Raw genomic sequence first — 22,613 nt, forward strand, 5'->3', positions numbered from 1 at the left:
GGTACATATGCCTATTTATTTGGCATGTGTACCTACCTATTAAATATTTTTCCCCGAAAACCACTTTGTTATATGCCTATAGTACTCTTAAATAAGTGTGGTTACGAGCAGAAATACCAAAGACAACACTAAGAAGGTACGTGTAGACCACACAATTGTTTGTTCCGTGCGGAAACCGCGCGTAAAAGCCAGCGACACTGTTAATCACACTAATTAAGAACACGCTCAGAATATATTATGCTTTAGATTAAAATAGAGAACTGCCTATACTTAACACAGGTATCTGTAGTTATATAATTAAGCTGAAGAGTTTTTTGAAGGCACTGATCTCAGGAACTACTGATTCGATTTGAAAATCTTTCTGTGAAAGGTAACCCACGTATCGTCAGCGAAGGGCTAGGGCACGTTATCTGGCTGCTGAAGTGAACTTCTAGCCGGATTTCAAAAATGTTGGACAGGCCTTTTATCGTCAGCGAAGGGCTAGGCTACTTTTTTCTATCTTCGCGAAGTAGGTCTCACGAATTGCGGGTGAAAGCTTGAAAATTATTTTATTAGGTCTAACTCCGTTGATTTGCGAAGTGGTTATTGAGTTTGCCGCATACAATCAGATGCACCACAAGATTTTGTTTGTCTGTCCCGGTGACGGAATATTGAAAACAACGACTCAATTTTACATTTCGATAATCAGTAACGATGACCTACATAAGTTGGGATAACGCGGTCAACTTACAAGTTTACAACTGAGTAAATACGCTGTCAAGTATATAGCTTTACATAACTACTCGACAGTTTTCTCCAAAGGGTTAGGTAGGGCTGCGCCTTTGAAATACACTCGTTACGATTTTGTAAGCTTTTGCAAATATTATCTTAGCATTTTAGGGCTAAAGAAATAAGTATCTATTCATCCCTGTAGTTATCAGATAAATACTTACGAATCCAAGCGTTTTAGAAATATTTGTTTTATTTTGTAAACCTTTTGCTTAGATCTAATTCCAGGCATATAAATACTTACATACCTTCCAGTTTATGAATGTGATATTCTTTCATAGTAGCAATAACTTTATCTAATACAGGTTTCCGGTTTATGCGCCTAGGTACAGAATAAATAGGTTTAAGACTCGTCAAAACTCCGTAAAATAGCGTGGTATTACGAAAAATTAATGTATTTAAAACAATATCAACATCACAAACGAGGTCTCAGTTTAAAACCATTACATTTTAATTACCGCTGTCATACGTTACGTATTAGCAACGAAAGCCTTTAATTATTCACAGCCAGTGTTGCCAGTGTGAACGTAACTATATTTAATTCAGTCATCAATCAAACGCGAGCTAAAGTCTTTATTGTAATTAAATTATCATTATAATTGAGATATCACTGGCCGGTTGGACTCAATTTGTTTTTAAAACCACGTTTGAATGAATGTGCAGTGCAATACCATTAACGAGATGTTTTTAATTTAATAACTGTACTGTGATCATCTTTATGTCTTTTTGTCATTCATTATAAATTGTGGTGTATTCTAAGGTTTTTTCTGAAGGTACTGAAACCCATTTTTCCAAAAGGATGAGGGAGTAAATGTTTCAAGCTATATGTCATAAATAATGTTATGTAATGTGACGATGAAGTTATGAACGTTTTTAAAATCTTTGTCGTTGGAACTAACCATAAAGTATGTTTTACATAGTCTTTGGAATTATGTCAACTTATGCATTCTACTTTCTGTGATAAACGAGCTTATTAAACGAACATATTTAAATTAATTAAATAAAAACGCTGATTATGTTATAAGAAATCGGTTACGCCCAAATAGTTCAATCTGGGCAGCAATGGGAATGTTGTCTTCATCACTGGAGCCATGTTTAGCTGCGAAGTTTCTTTCGGACACATATGAATGTATGAATGGAACATTTACTACGGAATTTAAATAAAAACTAAAGGATATGTTAAATGTAGCATCTTTAACCATACTGTACCTACCCATAATAAAACTAGAATCATGATTAATTTATTCAAATTGAAAGCGAATACGTTATAGTTTATCAGAGTTCTAGATCAAACTTCTTTGTCTTTCAACTTGACCCATGCTTGACCTAGAACGCTACATTTTCATGAAGTATAAACATATTACATAAGTAATATAATAAGTATACGCACCTCGGGGAAACAGACCTACCTAGTATTTTCTAATAGCTCAATATATACATATATCCTATGTTCTTCCCCATATGTTTAAATAAATCCATCCAAATAAATATCAACAGCTCAGCTTTTAAGTCATAATAGAACCTCAGATCTGCATTGATAATGCCGACTCGAAGACGGAATATTAGTTTTATTGGGTGACTAGTACAAAACACTATAATTAAGTACGTAATTAACACTTATTTTAAAATGTAAACAATAGCTGTTAATGCGGTATTTGGGAAAACCAAAACGTACAAAGTTCTAAAGTTCACTTTATTTTTAAATTGTATCTGCATCTACTAGCGACAACTCGCGAATGTGTGAAGAGATCAGTGACAAATTGAAGAGTAGAAAAAACTGGTAGTACTTACTAGCCATTTTCCAGCAGTTTCAGCCGCCTCCCAGCGGAAATTGTGTTCGTAGCCAGATAAAATATTGCCTATGTTACTCGAGAATAGTGTAGCTTTCTAACAGTGAAGAATCTTTTAAATCTGTTCTGTAAAAACTAACGAAAAAATATTTCCTCTTTATTATGTTATGAGTGTACTTTTTATGACGAAAAAGTCGTGGTGGCCTAGTGGGTAAAGGACCAACCTCTCAAGTATGAGGGCGCGGGTTCGATCCCAGGTCAGGCAACTACCAATGCAACTTTTCTAAGTTTGTATGTACTTTCTAAGTATATCTTAGACACCACTGACTGTGTTTCGGATGGCACGTTAAACTGTAGGTCCCGGCTGTCATTGAACATCCTTGGCAGTCGTTGCGGGTAGTCAGAAGCCAGTAAGTCTGACACCAGTCTAACCAAGGGGTATCGGGTTGCCCGGGTAACTGGGTTGAGGAGGTCAGATAGGCAGTCGCTTCTTGTAAAGCACTGGTACTCAGCTGAATCCGGTTAGACTGGAAGCCGACCCCAACATGATTGGGAAAAAGGCTCGGAGGATGATATTATGTTATGAGTTATTTGAGGTTTGAATTGCTACAACAGAAAAATATTCACACATGTGCCATTTTTCTACGATTTTTTAAATATCTATCTCGATAATCGTAATCACGAAAGAGTTCGTTGTTCTCATCCAAAAATGTGGACAATCAACCTTTTGCCTACGGAAGAGATTGTAAGTTCACGGCGGTTCAACCTTTGTGCATCGTGCTCAGTTACATTTTTGTCACTATTTTGAGAACAAGTGCGTCGCTTCTATAAATAGAATATTATGTTTTCAGTAAGATACGTAAAAGTGAAAAAACGAAATTAACTTTTCAGGTTATGCGAAGGGATGTAAAATGCGTTTTTACTTGTTAGTGCATAAAAGTGTGACCAAATTTAAAAAAATCAGCTTGAATTAATAGTCAGTATCACTTTTTATGGGTTCATTGTATATCAACCTCAATCGCTGAAAATTAAGGTATGCGTACTTACCTACGGAAATATGAAATGATTACCTTATCATCTTTTGAAAATATTAACTAAAAACTAACAATAACTATAAATAATACCACAAACTAAACAAACAGTTGTATAGAATTTAACCTTGATTTTCTTCTCAGAACGTACTCTGTTATTTGAGGCTGAAGGCAAATACCTAGCAAATATGGAAAATACTCGACGCAAATAGGATTCTCGGTTTTCCTTCCTTGTCCCAAAAAGTTCAAAACAATTTTACTTAGCTTACAATTTTGCTGCGATTTGAAGTCTTATTGACTTTATAGTGATTTAAAGGAAAATCCGTTTCATAAACAATATATGCATGAAAATTTTCGCTTAGAGATGTTTTTAACGCTTTATGTAGACATTTGACAATAAAAAATCAGACAATCAAAAAATATAGTTTAGAAAAACACGCCCTTATAAAAGCACATAAAAATGGGCTTCATCGTCAGATCAGTTCAACAGTACCATAATATTATTATATTGTCATCAGAACTGCATACCAATTTTTATGACGTTACGATCCTTGGAAGATGGTTAAAAGGTACCTTATTAGATTCCATTACCTAGTTACATATAGGTCGACCTTATTTATTTATGTAACATGGAAGACTTACAGCTAAAATAACTAGGAATAACACAAGTTTAGTTAACAGGGAGCCAATGACAAGTCTTCACTTATAGCAATAGTGTAACAAAAATTAGCATACTGAGCATGCACAGGTTTTACAAAATAAAATAAAATGTGTAACTTATTGCCAACCAGTAAGTGGTTAAAAAAAACAGGAAAAAATTAAACTAACATAAATTTTATCTCACAATAAAATCTCGTTAAAAAATAGGAGAATAAAGTACTGCTGTTACAAGATTTTACAAGTACGAATATAATGAGGGTTTTCTAAAATGGCGTACACGAGGTGGCAGCACCGAGTCGTCAGGTCCAGGTAACTGTCAAAGTGCTTATCTTTACTATGAATAGTGAACGATTTTAGTGTTTTTTTTTATTTTATAATTAAAGCACTGCATTATTGTTTTACTATTGAGGTTGAGTAAATAAAAAAAACTAAATCATATTGTGTTAACAAATTTTTCAACAAGCTTTTCCTTAGTACCAGTGACTTTTGCACCCTCTCTCTTAGCTCAATTTTTAGTTCGGAAACCTTATTCTGACCGTAGTCCATAATAAAATCAATAACACTTCCAATATAACAGAATTTCAATAAACAATAAGTTCGGACCCTACAATTCCATACTATTTGACAGCTGTTTGGACCTGACGCATACGAAGCGCCGCCTGGCGGCAGAAAAAGTATCGAAAACCCTCATTAAAGGTATCAACTGCAACTCGCTAACAGCGGTCATGTGACATTCCTCATTGTTCGCTAACTATTACACGAGGTTTTACTCGCGTGTGTTATTAACGTTTTTTGGAGATCCCCTCACTATGTCAATGAATATGAACACACAATTATCACATCAATACATACAGTTGAACACATAATAGTTATTGGTTTTTAAAGGTTGTTGATACCTACTGTAGAGGAGGTTTTATATCCAAATATTTTAGTAATATTGGCACATGGCACACAAGCAGACAGGAATTTAAATAATGAATCAACAAAAAAGAGTTCCTATACCTAATAGCTAGGATTTTTATGTTGACTTGTCATTTCTGCCGTAGACTTTAACAATAAGTACAGCAAGCGTTTTCATTTAACAGAAGATCGCTCCATACTACCGAACTTATTTACTTGTGTTATGGTTGTCAGAGGTACGGATGTATCCTATCTCAACATCTGTGGCCCCTGTCATAGACAACTGGCGGGTAGGGGGTAGTTCCACCCGCTCAAACTGGCCCTTATTTTGAAAGGGCCCCAGGCGAAGGATCTCCAGAAAAGTTTCCTACTTGATACCGAATATTAATCCTACTTATATTATAAATGTGAAAGTTTGTGAGAATGTATGGATGTATGTTTGTTATTCAATCACGCAAAAACGGCTGGACCGATTTGATTGAAATTTGGTATGTAGATAGGTAATACCCTGGATTAACACATAGGCTACTTTTTATCAACACACCACGCGGGCGAAGCCGCTGGCGGAAGCTAGTTAGTTATAAATACTGTTTGGAATATTTTCATCAATTTACGAAACATACCTATAGTTTTAAAAATACATCCTACTAATATTATAAACGCGAAAGTTTGTATGTATGGATGTATGGATGTTTGTTACTCTTTCACGCAAAAACTACTGAATGGATTTTAATGAAACTTTACAATAATATAGCTTATACATCAGAATAACACATAGGCTACAATTTGTAAACATATTGTTCGAAATACTAAACCTGCGCAGACGAAGTCGCGGGCACCAGCTAGTCAATAATATTTTTTCTTCTCGACTGTATCTACATAAAAAAATTAAACAGTACCTTCAGCCCAATACCTGATGTGTGACGACAATAACCAATTACCATCATTAAAGATGTTTTTCTATTAATTAATTTACCATGAAAAAAAAACATTAATCTACCATAGCTAGTCATTTAATTGAGAACAACGTGCGTATTTTGCTACAATCAGAGCAAAATGCTGACGTCAACAGGATTTGATTTCGGCGTGATGATGAGAAGACATCTGCTGCCCTTGCCGCGGGCTTATCATTATATTATTACGGCAGGCCATTGAAACGATGACACATTCAAAAGCAATTACATTCATAGTCATTTGTTCTGTTAAATCCTGTTCGGTAATCACTGTGGTCTGAGTTGGTTTACGATTGTAAACTCCTTCGAAATAATTGCGAGTCCTATTTTATGACAGGGTTGTTAGGTTGAGTCCTATCTTATTACTATTAAAGTCTTTTATCGGTTTTTATTGGGGTTAAGAAGAGAGAAAGGGGTGGAAAGAAGTTATCAAAGCTTTTGCTCTTTATGATTCTGTCTATAAGCTTATTCCGTAGAACACAGACGATTTGCAACGAAATAACTATGCCCTACATTGTAATCATACAGTTAATTAATCACACGCTCTACAGCCCTTTACAACGGCAATTAAACGAATAACTAATCCAATTAGAATGTTTTGACAAATATGGTATTTGAACACATTAGATAAATATTTGTTGTGTTGTAATAATGATAAACTTAAATCATCTAACCGGCCGGAGACGCCACTTCCGAGCCTTGCCTCTGCTGACTACCAGATTGTGTTCATAGAGACGTTGTTCTTCTTCCTGCCCTAAACAAAATTTTATTTGTGGTCGGCGGAATATGTCTTTCGATTCCATTTCTTCCTGTCACTCGTTATACTGACACAAGCTCCTTTCTTATTCATGTCATCTTTCAGGCAATCTGTCCATCTTTCCTTAGTTCTTCCTCCATCAATCTACATTCATACTTTCGCCCACTTTGTTGCATGTGATGTGTGTCAACCATCTTCATAACATGCCCATACCATGACAACCTGTTCTCAGCCTCAGTGCTCATAGCCGTTCCATCAGTTGTATGCTCTAAGATCATAAATGAAGAAGGATCCTATATATATTTCAAACGTTGATGTACTATCGTGTGAATTGCACGATAAAAGTCATCGTACACGGATCTCCGGCTTTAACGAGAGACTTCTCAGTACAAACGTACATATTTTTAACATGCATAAACGTCTTGACATTATAAAATTAATGGATTAGATGAGAAATAAATTGTGACATAATAAAAGGGTTTACATGTGTATCGCGTGCTCTTTGTTAGGAATGTGTTCTATATTATTATTGTTGTTGTGTCAACAAGGAACTGTGCATGCCTTTGATACTTATTAGATCGGTAGAATTAGTAATAAAGGTATTTTATTAATTAATGGTATCTAAAAGTTAACGTACCTACAGGATTTTGGCGTTGTCAAATCTCAATTGCAACCAGTCGGCAAATTGTCGGCCGACTGTTTAGTCTGCAGTATGCCCGAAAATATTACGAGTTCGTCTTTGATCGAAGGTTGTTTGCTCATTTCACTTTAACTTAGAAGAGCCTACACCAAAGAAAGATTTAATGAAATCTATGATTGTAAGAACCGCCAAGTAATTAAGTACAAGTTAACTACGAGTGTCACAATGCAAGAGTTGCATCAACTTAGTTATTTATGAATTGACACGATATGTACGTGAAATAGCGAGGATTTCTTATTCAACACATACTTAATAACTGGCTAGAAATAACGAGCTCCCTGATATAGGTAATAGAATGTCTATGGTGTTGTCCATAGGTATTATAAACTTGCTCTACTGGATGTGTTAAGCTTGTATAATATAAGGCTCTATAGCCTAGTTTTTTTTAACCCCCGACAAAAGAAGAGGGGTGTTATAACTTCATAAATATGACTAAAATGTGTATTTTTTTTGGGCACCGTAGCTCTTAAATCCCTAAATCGATCGGGAAAGGTATATTTTTAGATGTATTGCTTAATTTGAACGAGTGTTGAATATTGGCTAACAAATAAATTTCCCCTAACAAAAGCACCGCTAAAAGTTTTTTTTTAATAAAACAAACGGAACATTATACTAATGCTAGTCTGGTGTGTATCGGTGCTCAAATGTGCGTGTTCGGAGAAACAGCAAAAACTAATATCAATTAACAATCATATGAAGTGCTCATTTTCCCGCCACGATTCCACTGCGCGGTTGCAGAATATTAACCAATCGCATATGACTTTGTAACACAAATTGGTATTTTCTCATACCTCCTTCATAGATGTGGGGTATCCTAAGAACTGAGTGTCCCACTGACATCGATACTTTTTGCTTTAAAAGCGTCGTTTCTAGAACTCCGATATTTAAATGCGGGTGGGCGTTTTGTTATCAGTTACGGATGACTATTTTATGCAACCGATTTCATTGTCACTGTTCTTAGAGGAAAACAATGTGAGGAAAGCTTGCTATGTGAACTACATATTCAATGCCAATAAATAAATAAATAAATAGATGCACCAATACAAATTATATAGCAGAGTTGACTACGTTTGCGTTGAAGGAGGGGAAACTCACTCGGAAAAACCATAGTGCCAACCTGCCCCAACGTATTTTTTTTTTAATGAATGTACATGGACTAAAGACAAAGGTTTAACTCGGAATCCTCTAGTATGCAGTACTTAATTCTTGAAGACAAAAAACTTTAAAAGTAAATGTTCACTTAAATTCGTTTCTAAGTACTTCAAACCTGTAGCAACAATTAATCGAATCGTTTCCCTCTACAGATGCATTAACAAATTACTGGAAACGCAACCGATGATTGTACAAATGTTGCAAGCTTTTAATACAACGTAGGCCACTCGATTAGTGACGTCATAATCGATATCAAAACTTTATATGACTCGTATCTTTCTTTAGGAATTAATATTTTCAACTACCTAGCTGTTTTACCGTGGTGTCTCCCATGTCCCGTGGGACTCACTGCCCTTCCCCTGGATAAAATATAGCCTATGTTACTCGGGGAAAGGGTAGCTTTCCAACAGTGAAAGATTTTTTTCCGAAATTCAAATCGGTTCGGAGTCTTCAGGGTAAAAACAAATAAAAAAATGTTTCCTTTTTATTATATTATAGTTCGGCCATTCAGAGAATGCGTTCCTGACACGTCGCGATTGAACTGACGACGTAACTTTGCAATGGCGTTGCAGTTACGATAAAAATATTTTTGCTGGTTGTTTACCGTTTTAACAATTGAGGAGCATTAAAACAACATTATTATATCAATAATCAATGAATGTTATAATTCAGTCAGTTCAATCGCGACGTGTCAGGAACGCATTCTCTGAATGGCCGAACTATAGTATAGAGAAGAACGTGTGCAATTGTTTTTCGAACCTTAGATCACATGCAACCATGTTGAATTTTGATTCGATTGTGTGTTAATAGGCTTGCTATTAAGGATGCAACTTGAAGGTTTTCCAGCATTGGGCACTCAATCTTGAAAGGAAAGATATCGATTCGTGTTCCTAAAGATAGTTCTTATTTTCTTATACGTACATATTTGGTGGACATTCTTCTAGACACCTAGATTTATATTTGTGACAACTGATACAGCCTAAAAATCATAAGACATCTGTTTCTATCACAATAAGAAGGAAGTGATGGGCAGAGGTACCTTAGGTAGGTACCTACATAATGTATTAAATGTTTATTTTTGCGGCAACCAGTTTAGCGAATTATAATAGGGAAATAAGGCTTATAGGCTTAACGTCATAAACATCATGCCATAGAATAACAACATATCATAAATAATATTTAAGGTTTTTATTTATAAATCAGGATATATGTATAACTAGCTTAAAAAATGCCTTCATAATTCATATAGACTTTATAGACAATCTCTATTGTCTGTTGTTCGAATTATAAAATTATTGACATTACTTAAAGTTAAAATTAGTTTTAACTTGCTCCATAAAAAAACGCACATTATCAAAGTATTCGCAATGAATGCGATCAGCATCTTCAAAGCATAGTCATTCATTCCGAACAATTGCCAAATGCACCCATTGTGTTCATATGTAAAAAATAACCCCACGTGGGAAATATTCTGTTTTACATGGCGAAAATGCAACGACACCCGTTCAACAATAGGGCGTGCTCACGACTGTGGAATACTAATAAAAAGCCATTGTTTATAAAGTAAATACTTAGTCAATTTATTTTCCTACATAGTACTATGTATCTATAGCAGTAGGTAACTATTAAGTAATCATTGCCATGTCCGGAATAGTTTGACTTTTCTTATATACTACACATATAGATTTTTTCAGTAATTAACATCTATCATGGATCATCATTAATTTTAGCCAACATAAGCGTACACCAATACCTAAGTTATAAAAAAAACGCAACTTTATTTCTAGTCTGTCGTTATAAGCGAGGACTTCTAATAGGCTCTCTGTCGTATATGACTTTTTTTTTATTAAGATTTTATAGAGGTATAACTGTGAGTCATTCATATTGTATTAAATAAATAAATAGAGAAAAAGTTGAAGTCAAATCAGTTAATCTGGTACACTTTGCTTGACCAGAGACTATAAAAAAAAATCTCAGATTTAGAGTTGCAATTATTTTATTGATATCTTTTTCACATCCTATTTAGTTCACTTAACGACTATTATAGCCTTCGCGAAGATCATGCCGAATTGCCATTAACATAACAGAATACATGTTTATTGTCCAAACCAACAATTATATGTAGAATGAGACCGTGAAGTGTGTATTTAAATTAATGATGAGTTCATAACATACTGTTTATTGCCACCTTAAGGACATGGAAGGTGCATGATCTAAGAACTGTCAAGTTCATTTTAGCATATTTATTTATGTCTCACAAGCGTATGCAGCTCATAAAATTGTTTATAGGTACTCCATCACAATTCAAATAACATAGGAGTAAGGACAAGTCATAAAAGTGTAATGCAGTGATTAGTAGCGAACTCTAGCGCAACTAAAAATTTTTTTTTTTGTTCCAACCATAGTGATAGTTTCCTGCTACCTAATTAGAGAACCGTTATAAATAAAAGTTTGGGGCTGTTCTGAAAACTACTTAATTTATGAGCAATCTTTTCATGCATTCTAACTTCGCGCCAAATTGTGCCGATCCAGCCAATAAACACTTCTCTAATATGAAGATTATAATCATTATACAAGAAACTGGCGAGTTTACAGGGCGCGGGCGTCGAAGTCACGATTTCGAACCTTTTTCGCTACAACCACGTGATAAAACCAAGGTTCTAGCTTCGGTTTTGCTAATGTACCGAATGGTTACATTGTAGTCGAAAATAGGGATCAACTTCTAAGTTCGGAAAAGCCAAATCAGCTGCAGCGGAGCAATAAATCAGTATTTTTTATTTTTTTTAAGATACCATAGTTACGAATTGAGCTTACACACTTTAGGAACGTAATAACATTAGCCCTTTTATATTAAAAAATCTTCAGTTTTGAGTTATTGTCTATTCATTAATAAAGATTTCGACTAAGTGTAGATTTAATGAAGGGGGTATACATTGAATATGGTCTACACGTTTTTGAAATACCATAGACTTTGTGTAAGAAGGTAAGGGAAAGAAAAATGCCTATTATCTAGAGTTCACAAGTAGGCACGTGTATAGAACTTTAAGAGAGTCTGCTACCTGTAAACAGTATCTATAGTTCGGCCATTCAGAGAATGCGTTCCTGACACGTCGCGATTGAACTGACGACGTAACTTTGCAATGGCGTTGCAGTTACGATAAAAATATTTTTGCTGGTTGTTTACCGTTTTAACAATTGAGGAGCATTAAAACAACATTATTATATCAATAATCAATGAATGTTATAATTTTGTGCCAAACTGAGTGTCAAATAACTTGGTAAACAATATTTTTCTAAATCTATACTGCGCTATTACAAGGTTATGTCAGCGGTTTATATTTTGTAGTGCTGTGCTAAAAATAACAGGCAAGTATCGTAATCTGTTCTTATACAGTTATAATATAAAATAATACGTTTTGATTTTCTTTTTAAGAATTGGAAAATAATGGACTATAAGACTTAATTATAACGTTTATGAAATATAAAAATAAAACTATGACCAAACCGCATTTTTATACTTAGATTAAAAATGGTAACCCCAAATGGCGTTATGGGCCGCCATTTTGTGACGCTAAAACAGTCGTCCGTTGTCGTTTCGTGCGCATAGACCACGTTTTTCAAGTGTTTTCGATCTGTTTTTATTTGATTACCCGGCTTTTGTTAGACCGAGATATCAGGATTGATTCTGTTATTGATAATAATATAATTATACATGTAGGCGAAGATGATGATGAAGACACCACCTCCTCAAGCAAATCGGAGTCTGATTAATATTCTGTTCGCACATTCAATTCAATGTACTTGTAACAAAGAATAAATAAAACAATTTTATTATATGAATATTACCTTTTTTTGGTTTCCACTTAAATAACTAAAATATAAAACAAATGATTCCGCCAATTTAAAACGAAAATAATCTTAAAATAATGCGGCGGTTCATTTTGAAGGAACGGTAACGAACTCAGTGTTATGTTGTGCCCATCACTAGTCGTGACTAACTGATAGGTGTCAGGAACGCATTCTCTGAACGGCCGAAGTATAGTTACTTAAAGCAATAACAAATAACTGCATAATATCCTCATTTAATTAATCACGAGCTTGATCACATTTTTCGCGTTACAAAGCTAATGTTGTTGCACTACATATTAACATACTTATCTATCTAAAACAAGATAGCAATTGCACTATTTCAAAACTTTTCAGTCTACTTAATTGAGTATTAGATACATTAACGGTCAAGGTTAGCGGGCGTTTGAAAGGCCTGTCGATTTTGTTGAAATAATGTCTTGAACTAAACCAGAACATTTTGTTTTGGACTACACCTAAAAGCATAGGTAAGGTTCATAAAATATAGAATCGGTCATCATAACAGATACTTAAAAACTAAAGAATAACATTGCTGAAAACTTAACGAAACTTTTTAAATGTTGAATGAGTGTGACTTTTGCTACACTTTGTAAAACTTTTTTTTGAATTCACTAGTGCTTCAATTTCAGGTAGGTACGTACCATCTCAGTGGCGTGCACTTGGAGAGGCCTATGTCCAACAGTGGACTGCGATAGGCTGATGATGATGATGACGTACCATACCTAAGGCTGGAAGCCGAACCCAATATAGTTGGGAAAAGGCTCGGGACATGAGGTACCATAGCTAAGGAAATCCAGATTAAATATAAATATAAAAAAAAGCCTATAGATAAGGCACTTTATGCCAAATGTGCTTGATTTTCCGTAGATCTATGTCGAAAAGTCACCGGTGCAGCTAAGCATTTAAAAAGCTCAAGATGTCAGATATCAAAGGGCCTAATTGTGTATCCACGGCGCAATTGTTTTGGGATGCGGCTTGATGCCGTAATGACGCGGACGACCTTAGCCCCCTTGCAGCCAGCCACTGAATTCGAGTGCATTATTATTTTGTTAGTTGCCTGCGTTTAAACGTTAAACGGTGCACGAAGTTGCCGGCAAAGAGGTCAGCGTTAGGTTTTATATAACTTTATGGACGTGACAAAATGAAGGGTAGGTATGTACCTGCTCATATGGCGTAAAATAAGGTACTATGAAGTACATACGAGTTATTCTAGTAGTTATATTATTATAGTAGTTGCAGCGTATTAACAACGTAGTCTTCAAAAAACACAGCTCGAAACTTCATAGCGGCCTAGCCACCCCTGTGTGTGAAGTGTGCAGCGCACACAGGCGCCAAGGAAAGAGAGCTATTTACCAATGGCCTTGATTCCGACATTTTAATATCTACTCATTCATAAATCAATAACCAGATTTAACCTGAAAAAGCTATACTTGGTTGGTACCTACAAAACATTCTGAAAGGCTAAGTACCTACCTAGTTTCTTATAAACTTCTCGCGTTGTACTTTGGAAACTAAGTTTGTGGCTCAACGCAAATGTAAGCATACTGAAAGTACTTTTAGCAAATAAAAACTATTTTATTTTTTACTTTTATAAAACCTAAGTATACATGCTGCTACTGTGTATATTTCCGTTCCATCCATCTCTTCTCTTATTAATCTGACTCTAAATTTCCTGATACCAAATACTAATTAAATCAAATCACCGTTCCACATAAGCTTACATAATTATTATTTTATTCATAAGCTATGAAAATAAATTGTCTAGGAAATCTTAAAAGGAAATTCAGTGCAACTCATCAAACTTTTAATTATCTCAGCCATATGTAAGGTCGATTCGATAATATTGGACATCACTACAGATGTGCGCAATTAATGCTCCGAAGGTACTTTATCTTGATAGCCTAATCACCGTGGTTAGATAGTAAGGCCACTGTTTTAATTCGTAGCACTTACTAATGTAAATGAGATGAGTCTCAATAGAATACGTGATCGAATGCGTTCAGATTATCGTGTTATATATACCTATATTATATCGATGTCTAGTCGCGTAATTATCGACCTTCGAAGGGGATGCGACGATTCACGATTTCTGACTAAAGATATTATTAGGTTTTTTTTTCAATTATTCATCGTGGTACCCATACATTATTAGGTTATCAGTCTTGTACACCAGATATTCAACAGACTCGTATGTATACCTACCTAAAACTGCGAAATTATGCAGCATTACAAACGCAGTTTTATTGTATTGCTGAAACTCCTAATTTTCACCGCTCTAGCGATAAAACGACGATTTCAAGAAGTTTCGAATTTAATTTAATTGTTTAACATAATAACATTATCTGGTTTAAATGAATATTCGTCACCAAATATTATGAAATGTGTAGTTCATAGAACTATATATCCCTGAGCTTAAGCGGTCCAAGCTTGTGACTAAATAAATGGTTTATAAATAAGGTCAGCACAGTCATGAATTCTGTATCAAATCAAAATTGAATATTTAGATCGGCATTTCCTCGTGATGCATAATAAAATGTCATTGCCACTTTCATAGGTATGATAACCTACAGTCTACAGTTACTTATTAACTTCCGTAAGACGTTGCCTTTTGCGTTCAAAAATCAATGAACTTTATTGTAACTTACGCTCACGATTTAAATGTAAATTAGATAATACTTAAGTACTGAATCGTTTTATTAACTTTACTTTTATACCAATTGAGGAAATAAAACAAGTTTTTTATAAAAAAAAATGTCTTTATGTCAATTAACATAACTAAAAGGTAATAAAAACCAAATAAAAATAACAATCTCTGTTATTAGTAACAACTGCGCTTAAAAGTAATCAGGTTAACTTAAAATTAATTTGTTTTAGTGCTAAAGCTGTGTTGTGCTTACATTTGCTAAATAATAAGAACTTATGACTTCTGATCATCTTTCTGCTGTTGTTTAGTGTCAGGCCTGTTAACTGGGTTCACTTTACACGTAATCTTGTACGACTCGACCTTCTTTACGGAATCTCTAACTAAAATTGTAGATCTGATAGTGAAGGAGTGTGAGAAACATACTGAGGCGTCACAGAGCGCCGTGTGGAAACTCAGGTACAAGCGATAAAGGAACTTATCTGTTCGCTGTTTGAGTTTCATTTCGACCCGACCAGGCAACTTGCTGCCTTTGTGGGAAGAACTAATGAACTCAAAATCTTCTTGTGTCACATCCTTACTGTTTTCATCACGCACACACACAAGCCAGTTCTGCGGAGCTCCAGGAGTGAACTTAACATTCTTGGTATCCGAGTCCAAACTAACATTGAAGTAAATGATAAGATTGCCACATTTCCTATTGACAAACAAGTCGTTTTTGTACAGGATCAAATTATCTGGTTCGATAAACTTGGGCTCCATTAGTCTTACTTTGAAGTCTTGGCACACGTTCTTCGTAAGATTGAGTATTTTGATGCAGTGATTATTTGTGTCGGCTATATAGAGGTATTTTCCGTCACCAGTAATGGATAGTCCGGATGGTTCGTTAAATTTCGCTGGGTCAGTGGTCTCGTTCATTGTGGGGTTTAATGTGGTGACTTTTTGTGGGCCGACTTCGACTTTCTTGATCTTGTGGTTGTATGTGTCGGCTACGTAGAGAGTTTTGGAAGATTCACAGTAAGCCACGCCTAACGGGTGTTGTAGCTTGGCGTCGACGCCCGTGTCATCCACGTCTCCGTATGCGAATAAATTCTGCACAGAAATAGAAAATAAAATTATTTATGGTAATGTCTTTTTTAGTTTCAGACTAAATATATAAGCTCATTTTAGCGAGAAGCTTAGCATTTTTATCATGATAATTTTATGGTAACGCAATTTTAAACTATGCAGAGCTCGAAACATAGTTCGCTCGCTCAACACTCATGCAACATATTTGCAAAATAGGCAGGTGCAAACCAACACCACACTTCTCATAAACTTCTGTATAAACATGGGCATAAATTATGAAATATTCATAATATTGTATTAGCAATTATAATGAACTAGATAGAACATTAAACTAATAAGTGTTAAAGCTCATGGTAATGTGATTATAGTTAATTATGTGTGCATACTAAAGGGTTGCGGTCACCGCCGCATAGAGTAGAAACTTGTCCTGTTGTCAACGCGAGTCGGCGGATAGACGAACTCTCTGAATCAGCGATGAAAATCTCTGGGCTTGATCCTAAAATAAATAAACCTTATCAATCTCAATTTTGTTACCCGTAAATAATAATTAAATGCTAAAACTGATGACACAAAGATAAAAAAAATAGGTATGAAATAAATTTCTTATAGTTCGGCCATTCAGAGAATGCGTTCCTGACACGTCGCGATTGAACTGACGACGTAACTTTGCAATGGCGTTGCAGTTACGATAAAAATATTTTTGCTGGTTGTTTACCGTTTTAACAATTGAGGAGCATTAAAACAACATTATTATATCAATAATCAATGAATGTAGTTACGTCGTCAGTTCAATCGCGACGTGTCAGGAACGCATTCTCTGAATGGCCGAACTATAATTTGCGTCATTCCTGTTCTAATTAGTTAGTAGACAAAGATGAAGGGTAGGTCATATACCTTCTGGTATTGTCAAATCATATCATCTATATTATCTTGTTTTTTAATTTATTTACATATTTCATGCATTTTTTAATATAAAAAACTGGCCACTGATATCGGGCACAGGGTCCAAGGTACCGGGGCGGTAAGGGTCCCAGAAACCTCCTCACAATACGCGCCGTATCAAGGAGTACTGCCTGCTGAATCAGTCCCTTGATCCAGCCGCCCAACGAGAGCCTCATGAGGTGTTGGTCGAGGCTTTTGGCTATTAGACCATTGTGTCGACATTCCACATGGCGACAACCTTGTGCGCTATTTGTTTCTCTTTTCAGCTTTCACGAGGTTCTCGTCATGCGGAACGGCGACATCAATATATATCTTATTATTACAGTATTTTAGCTACATTTTTCCCTTGTTTTTAAAACTCACCGGTTCTGAGTGTAAGTCCGGAGGGCTGCGCGAACGCAGCGGAGTGCGGGTAGGCGCTGTTGCGAGCTGCCTCCGCGCCAGAACCCGCGATACACACACATGTACCTGAACATCAATATGTTATGTATAAGAAATAGGTACTTTATACCTATGAATATAGATTCAATAAAAAAAGTTATATTTGTCACGTGTTTAAGTAAAATGTCCATACAACATTTCAACATTTTCATTCAGAATTTTTGTTTTTATTAAGCACCTGTCAAACATCTGTTTATTTATTTTTTATAAAATAAAATTGCATGTTTAGGCAGCATATGGATACTTTGCTAATTTTGTAAATCGTAACAAACGTTACATATATAAAAAAAAAGTTTTATTTTTAAATTAAATAATATGACATTTTAATGTAATTTTGTAATGCTGACGTACCTTCAGTGAAAGTCTTGTATTTCCACCAGATGGTGGTGTCGAGGAACAGCGCCCAGATCTGATGCGAGCCGGCGCACGCGATCAGCAGCACGCGACGCTTGCTGTCCTTATCTTTTTCTAGAATAAACCAGATTCTATTTAAGTAAAATTAGATTTATTAAATTCTATCACTATGTTATTCATCGACATCTGAATCCAATTCAAATATGTACTATTCTTGGCTCGATCGTGCTTGGTAGTGTAGATTCTGTTAGTTCCTTAAAAGACTATGGAGCTGTCAGGGCAGATTCTGAACATTATTTACATCGCATATCCACATGTCCCAGGTCCTTAAGCGACTAAACGCTTAGGTATTAATTGCCCCTATCTTCCCTTTAAATTGTTGACTTTATGACACGTACCTTTATGATCTCCCTTAGCGAGCTCCTTGCTATCGGCAGCGGGTTGGGCGCCGGGCGGCGGCGGTGGAGGCGGCAGGAGAGGACGCACTGACATGTCCATGTCGGGCGTCGTGTAGAGAAGCACGTCCCACGGTGACGCTAGTGGTTGAACGCCTAGGCACTTGCCGCCTGTGGGAAAAGGAAGAAAATATTGTAAGAGCAAAAATTGTTCTGTAGTTGGATGACTCGTTGTGGTTTTGTACGATTTTTTTTTAATTTTGATAGTCATAAAATCAATAAATCAATAAAGTGCTGATAGCATCAAGATTTTTATATTAAGCTGATTTTGTCACTCGGTTTATCAGTAGAAAAATGTTCCGCGCAATAATCCGGCACAAACCTGTCACGCTAACCGCGCGCTGCCGCGTTAAAAAAACCGAGTGAATAACCCGCTTTAAATTTCAATACTATCATATCATTAGTTTTTTCAAGACTCTTGATAACAATGACAACTTTGCAATAACAAATAATAATACTTAAAATCGAAAACCATTCATCTCCAAGCTTTTTTCTTGAACAAAAACATATCAAACTTAATATACTTCGTACCTGGATCACCATGTGGCGACTGTTCCCCGGTGCCGGCGAGTATCTCGACAGTGCCCTCGTCGAGATGTATAGCGCGGACCGCGTGGTTGTTAGTGTCGCATACTGCCAGCACGTTGCTCGACAACCAGCATACTCCTTGTGGCGAGTTGAACTGAGCCTCGTTCAGTTCTGAGGAAGATATTTAGAGTATCAAGTATATGAAATAGCCTAGAAGGAAGTTGTCATTAGCAGCTTGAGTTATGATTACTTTAAGTTCTGGCAATAAGCTCAAATCTTCTTCCTTTATCAAATAAGCTGCAGGTTAATCGCTTAAGAAGCCTAAGTGTCAGTCTTCTCAAATCTACCTGATGGCCTCTGATTTGGAATATGAGGATAAATACAATATTTTTATTACTTACCTCGTTTACTAAAAATATATGTATTGCACATCACATTGAATACTTACTGCCATCCTTAAATCCAGGTTCCAACCCTCCGACAATTCTTAGTACAACTCCTGCGCAGTCAGTGAGCACTATACGATGATGGCCAGTATCCGAGATAGCTAGGAACGGCTCGTCTGCACGACCGCGGTAGTACGGGTTCAATGCCAGCTGGGGGAATAAAGGTAGTTGTCTGGTACGTTCAGTAGTCTATGTTTGTAGCTTGTGCCAAATTGTTTAATCAAAGCAAAAGTTGTATGGGTAAAGCTTTGGTTTCCTAGGAAAGCGGTGCCGTCATATAGCGGCCGTAATACAGCGGTGAATGACGTCACTAGAACGTTGTCTATGTAAACGAAATGGGGCGGTTTCCTAGAGAGCGGTAACGTACACCGTAACTTCAAAAAGCGGTGCCGCCATTTGCATGACGGCCGTCTTAACGGTGTCAGATGGTTTGGTGAACGTTTTATTGAAAGCGGTGAAGCTTTTTTAATCTGTATTTGTGTTTTTTTTTCGGAACAACGTAAAAAATGAGTTCCAACTCTTGGAGCAGCGAGGACGATGAAATTTTATTAGATTTCGTTCGTAACCACGAAGCAATAAATAATATAAAAAGTAAAGATTATAGAAAAAGTCAACTAAAACAAAATTGGTGTCGTGAAATTTGAGAAATATTAAATAAAACAGGTTAGTAAGTATAATACAACTAACAAAAAGTTTATGACGGTGTGTTAAAACGGCCGTGGAACTTTCCACATGTCATCACCGTAAAGACGACCGTCTATTTGCGTCCGTAATAGTACGGTCGCTATATGACGGCACCGCTTTCCTAGGAAACCCAAGCTTAAGTAAAACTGTGTAGGCCCATATATCGTAAAAAGAAAATGCAATAATTTTTGACGACCGACCGACGCGACGTTACACAATTTTCTTTTATTTTCGTCTTAAATTTTTTTACAGAGGAAGAGATTACTATTATTTGTTTGAACAACCTCAAGCAATATGCACTTTTATAAATTATCACGAACTTCTTAGGAACAAGAATAAATGAAGAAAGAACCATAGATTGACCAGTCTCAGATCCTCATCAGATTTAAACACTAACCTTGCTAGGAAAATAGAGCAGATCTTCAGTTTTAGGCTTCAGATGCTTAGCGGGTGCTACCGCTATGGGTGCGTTGGATATGCGGCTGCCGAAGTGACGCACCGCGTTACCCACATACCACACCAGTTCGTCTCTGTGCCCTTCACCCGTTAACACAAATAGGGGCTTATTGCCGGGACCTGGAAAAAATATTAAATGTAGAGATAATGCTTTTCTGCACTGTCAAGTTAAATGTCCAAAAAAAATTAAAATAATGTAATTATTACTCATTAATTAATGGTTGAGAATGTCTACATACATGATTAAGCGTATAATATTTCCCTTTTCGTCTCAATCAATCCAAAGGTTGTCTGGAAGAGATCGCTCTTAGTACCTAATTAAGAATATCTATCTATCTATCTCACATATTTATTTATTTCAATATTACTAGTCAATAAAATGTTTATAAAAGTTGTAGTTTACCTTTATATATTTAAACCTTTGAATAGATCAAAAGAAAACCTCCTATGTACAATTATTGCAACCATAAACCAGTGTTAAAAATATATTCAGCATTTATTCACGTAGCTCACCTAATATAAGTAGTGTAGGCCAGCATTTAATTCCAAGTGCATCCCACATGCAGCTGTCAGCATCGTTCACCACTGGATGATGGATGCCATATCTCTGTACGGCTGACAGCACATTGGACGAGTCCTTCTCATTTGTGAATTTGGCACAGTGCACCCCTATCTGTAGTTAGAAATGATGTGTTAGTCATTGAATTTCCAAGTCTTGTTATGTTTCTATAGAATTTAGTTATTTTAAGATGTAGGAAATATTACAAGCACAAATGATATAACCAGTTACTTAGTTCGCCCAAATGATATAACATGTTATTTAGTACAGATAACTTATTTTGAAACATGGTAATTACCAAGATATTGATAAGTTTTTCAACTTGCCTTAGAAATCATTTCTGACCCATGACAGGTAATATATTTCTAGAGCGAAATTAAGATTCTCATATCATTCAATGATTAATATTTATTACAAGTGATTCTTAATACTTTTTTTGTCAAGTCTCTGCAGCAATATCTTGATATTGAGCCAGCCTGAAGTACAGGCACAATACAAAACACTTACCACCACTACCCCTTTTTCAACTGAGTGCAGTTTCTCAATATGCGCCAGGTCAGGCAGTACATGGTAACAGTTAATGCAGCAATAGGTCCAGAAGTCCAATATCACAATCTTGTCGGAGCAGTGCTGCGCCAAGGATATCGGCTCCGACACGTTCACCCACTCCAAGTCTGGAAGTCAAAAAATTAGTTTTGAATTTTACTCTTAGCTGTTTTTCCTACATAGAGAATACAGTGAAGGGATATAATTGTTCATAACTGAGCTTACGATTAAATATTCAAGAGAAACGGTAATTTTATGTAAAATAATTATAAAGTGCGTAAATGTTGTTGTGCACTTAATCATAAACTTAACCCGTTAGATCAAGACTTCCGTACTGTTGCTATGATCTAGTAGGTGCGTTTATCGTACACAAAAGCAAAGGTTCTTACTCTTTTTAAAGTCTTCTATCGGAGTAACTGTTGACCATACTTTCTTGATATGGTATGAAATGTGAGAATCCCGTTCAAATTCACTTGTAACTCCGCTTATAGCATCAGTTAAGTCCATACATGCTTGCGCAACGAAGTCTAAAGAAGCCGCTTCCATGTTTTACACTTTTGTATTGAATTAAGTTGAGATTCACAATTTACTAATTTATTTATTTTCTTCAAACTTCAAACAAACAACCTTCCTTATATCATGCTGTGTGTGATTTCATAAAATTTTATTTTCCCGTACTTGACAGTGAATTCCACAATGACATTGACACAAATATTAGCCAATTTTAATTATTTTATGACCTGGCAAACTCGCAATAAAGATGTTTCCTATGTTCATATCTAGCCCATGTCATGCTTCTTCAATATATTTCAAGTTTCAATAAATTTTTTAAACAAATTCACTTTATATTTTCAGTAAAAGCAGCAAAATATTATCTTAGTTTTTTCAGGTTTTCCATTTGAACATGATATTCTA

The 22,613-nt window shown here is 35.7% G+C and overlaps 1 protein-coding gene across 1 annotated transcript; it reads right to left on the reverse strand.

Moving 5' to 3' along the window:
- Window positions 1-15,313: 15,313 nt before the first annotated feature.
- LOC124646199 (NHL repeat-containing protein 2) lies at window positions 15,314-22,361 on the reverse strand. The gene is made up of 11 exons (XM_047186295.1): window positions 22,088-22,361; window positions 21,660-21,826; window positions 21,107-21,266; window positions 20,535-20,713; window positions 19,456-19,603; window positions 19,011-19,178; window positions 18,423-18,590; window positions 18,022-18,138; window positions 17,593-17,697; window positions 16,674-16,783; window positions 15,314-16,311 (listed from the first exon to the last, which is right to left on the reverse strand). The coding sequence occupies exons 1-11, from the start codon at window positions 22,242-22,244 to the stop codon at window positions 15,496-15,498; spliced, it is 2,295 nt and encodes a 764-aa protein (XP_047042251.1). The 5' UTR covers window positions 22,245-22,361; the 3' UTR covers window positions 15,314-15,495.
- Window positions 22,362-22,613: the final 252 nt, after the last annotated feature.

This window comes from Helicoverpa zea, chromosome 3 (genome assembly GCF_022581195.2).
Source record: "Helicoverpa zea isolate HzStark_Cry1AcR chromosome 3, ilHelZeax1.1, whole genome shotgun sequence".
NCBI lineage: Eukaryota > Metazoa > Arthropoda > Insecta > Lepidoptera > Noctuidae > Helicoverpa > Helicoverpa zea.

Coding starts and splice junctions, on each gene's coding strand:
- LOC124646199 (XM_047186295.1), bottom strand. CDS start 22,244: ATGGAAGCGGCTTCTTTAGACTTCGTTGCGCAAGCATGTATGGACTTA. Junction 21,827..22,087: donor GATAGAAGACTTTAAAAAGA/GTAAGAACCTTT, acceptor TTTGACTTCCAG/ACTTGGAGTGGGTGAACGTG. Junction 21,267..21,659: donor TTGAAAAAGGGGTAGTGGTG/GTAAGTGTTTTG, acceptor TTCTAACTACAG/ATAGGGGTGCACTGTGCCAA.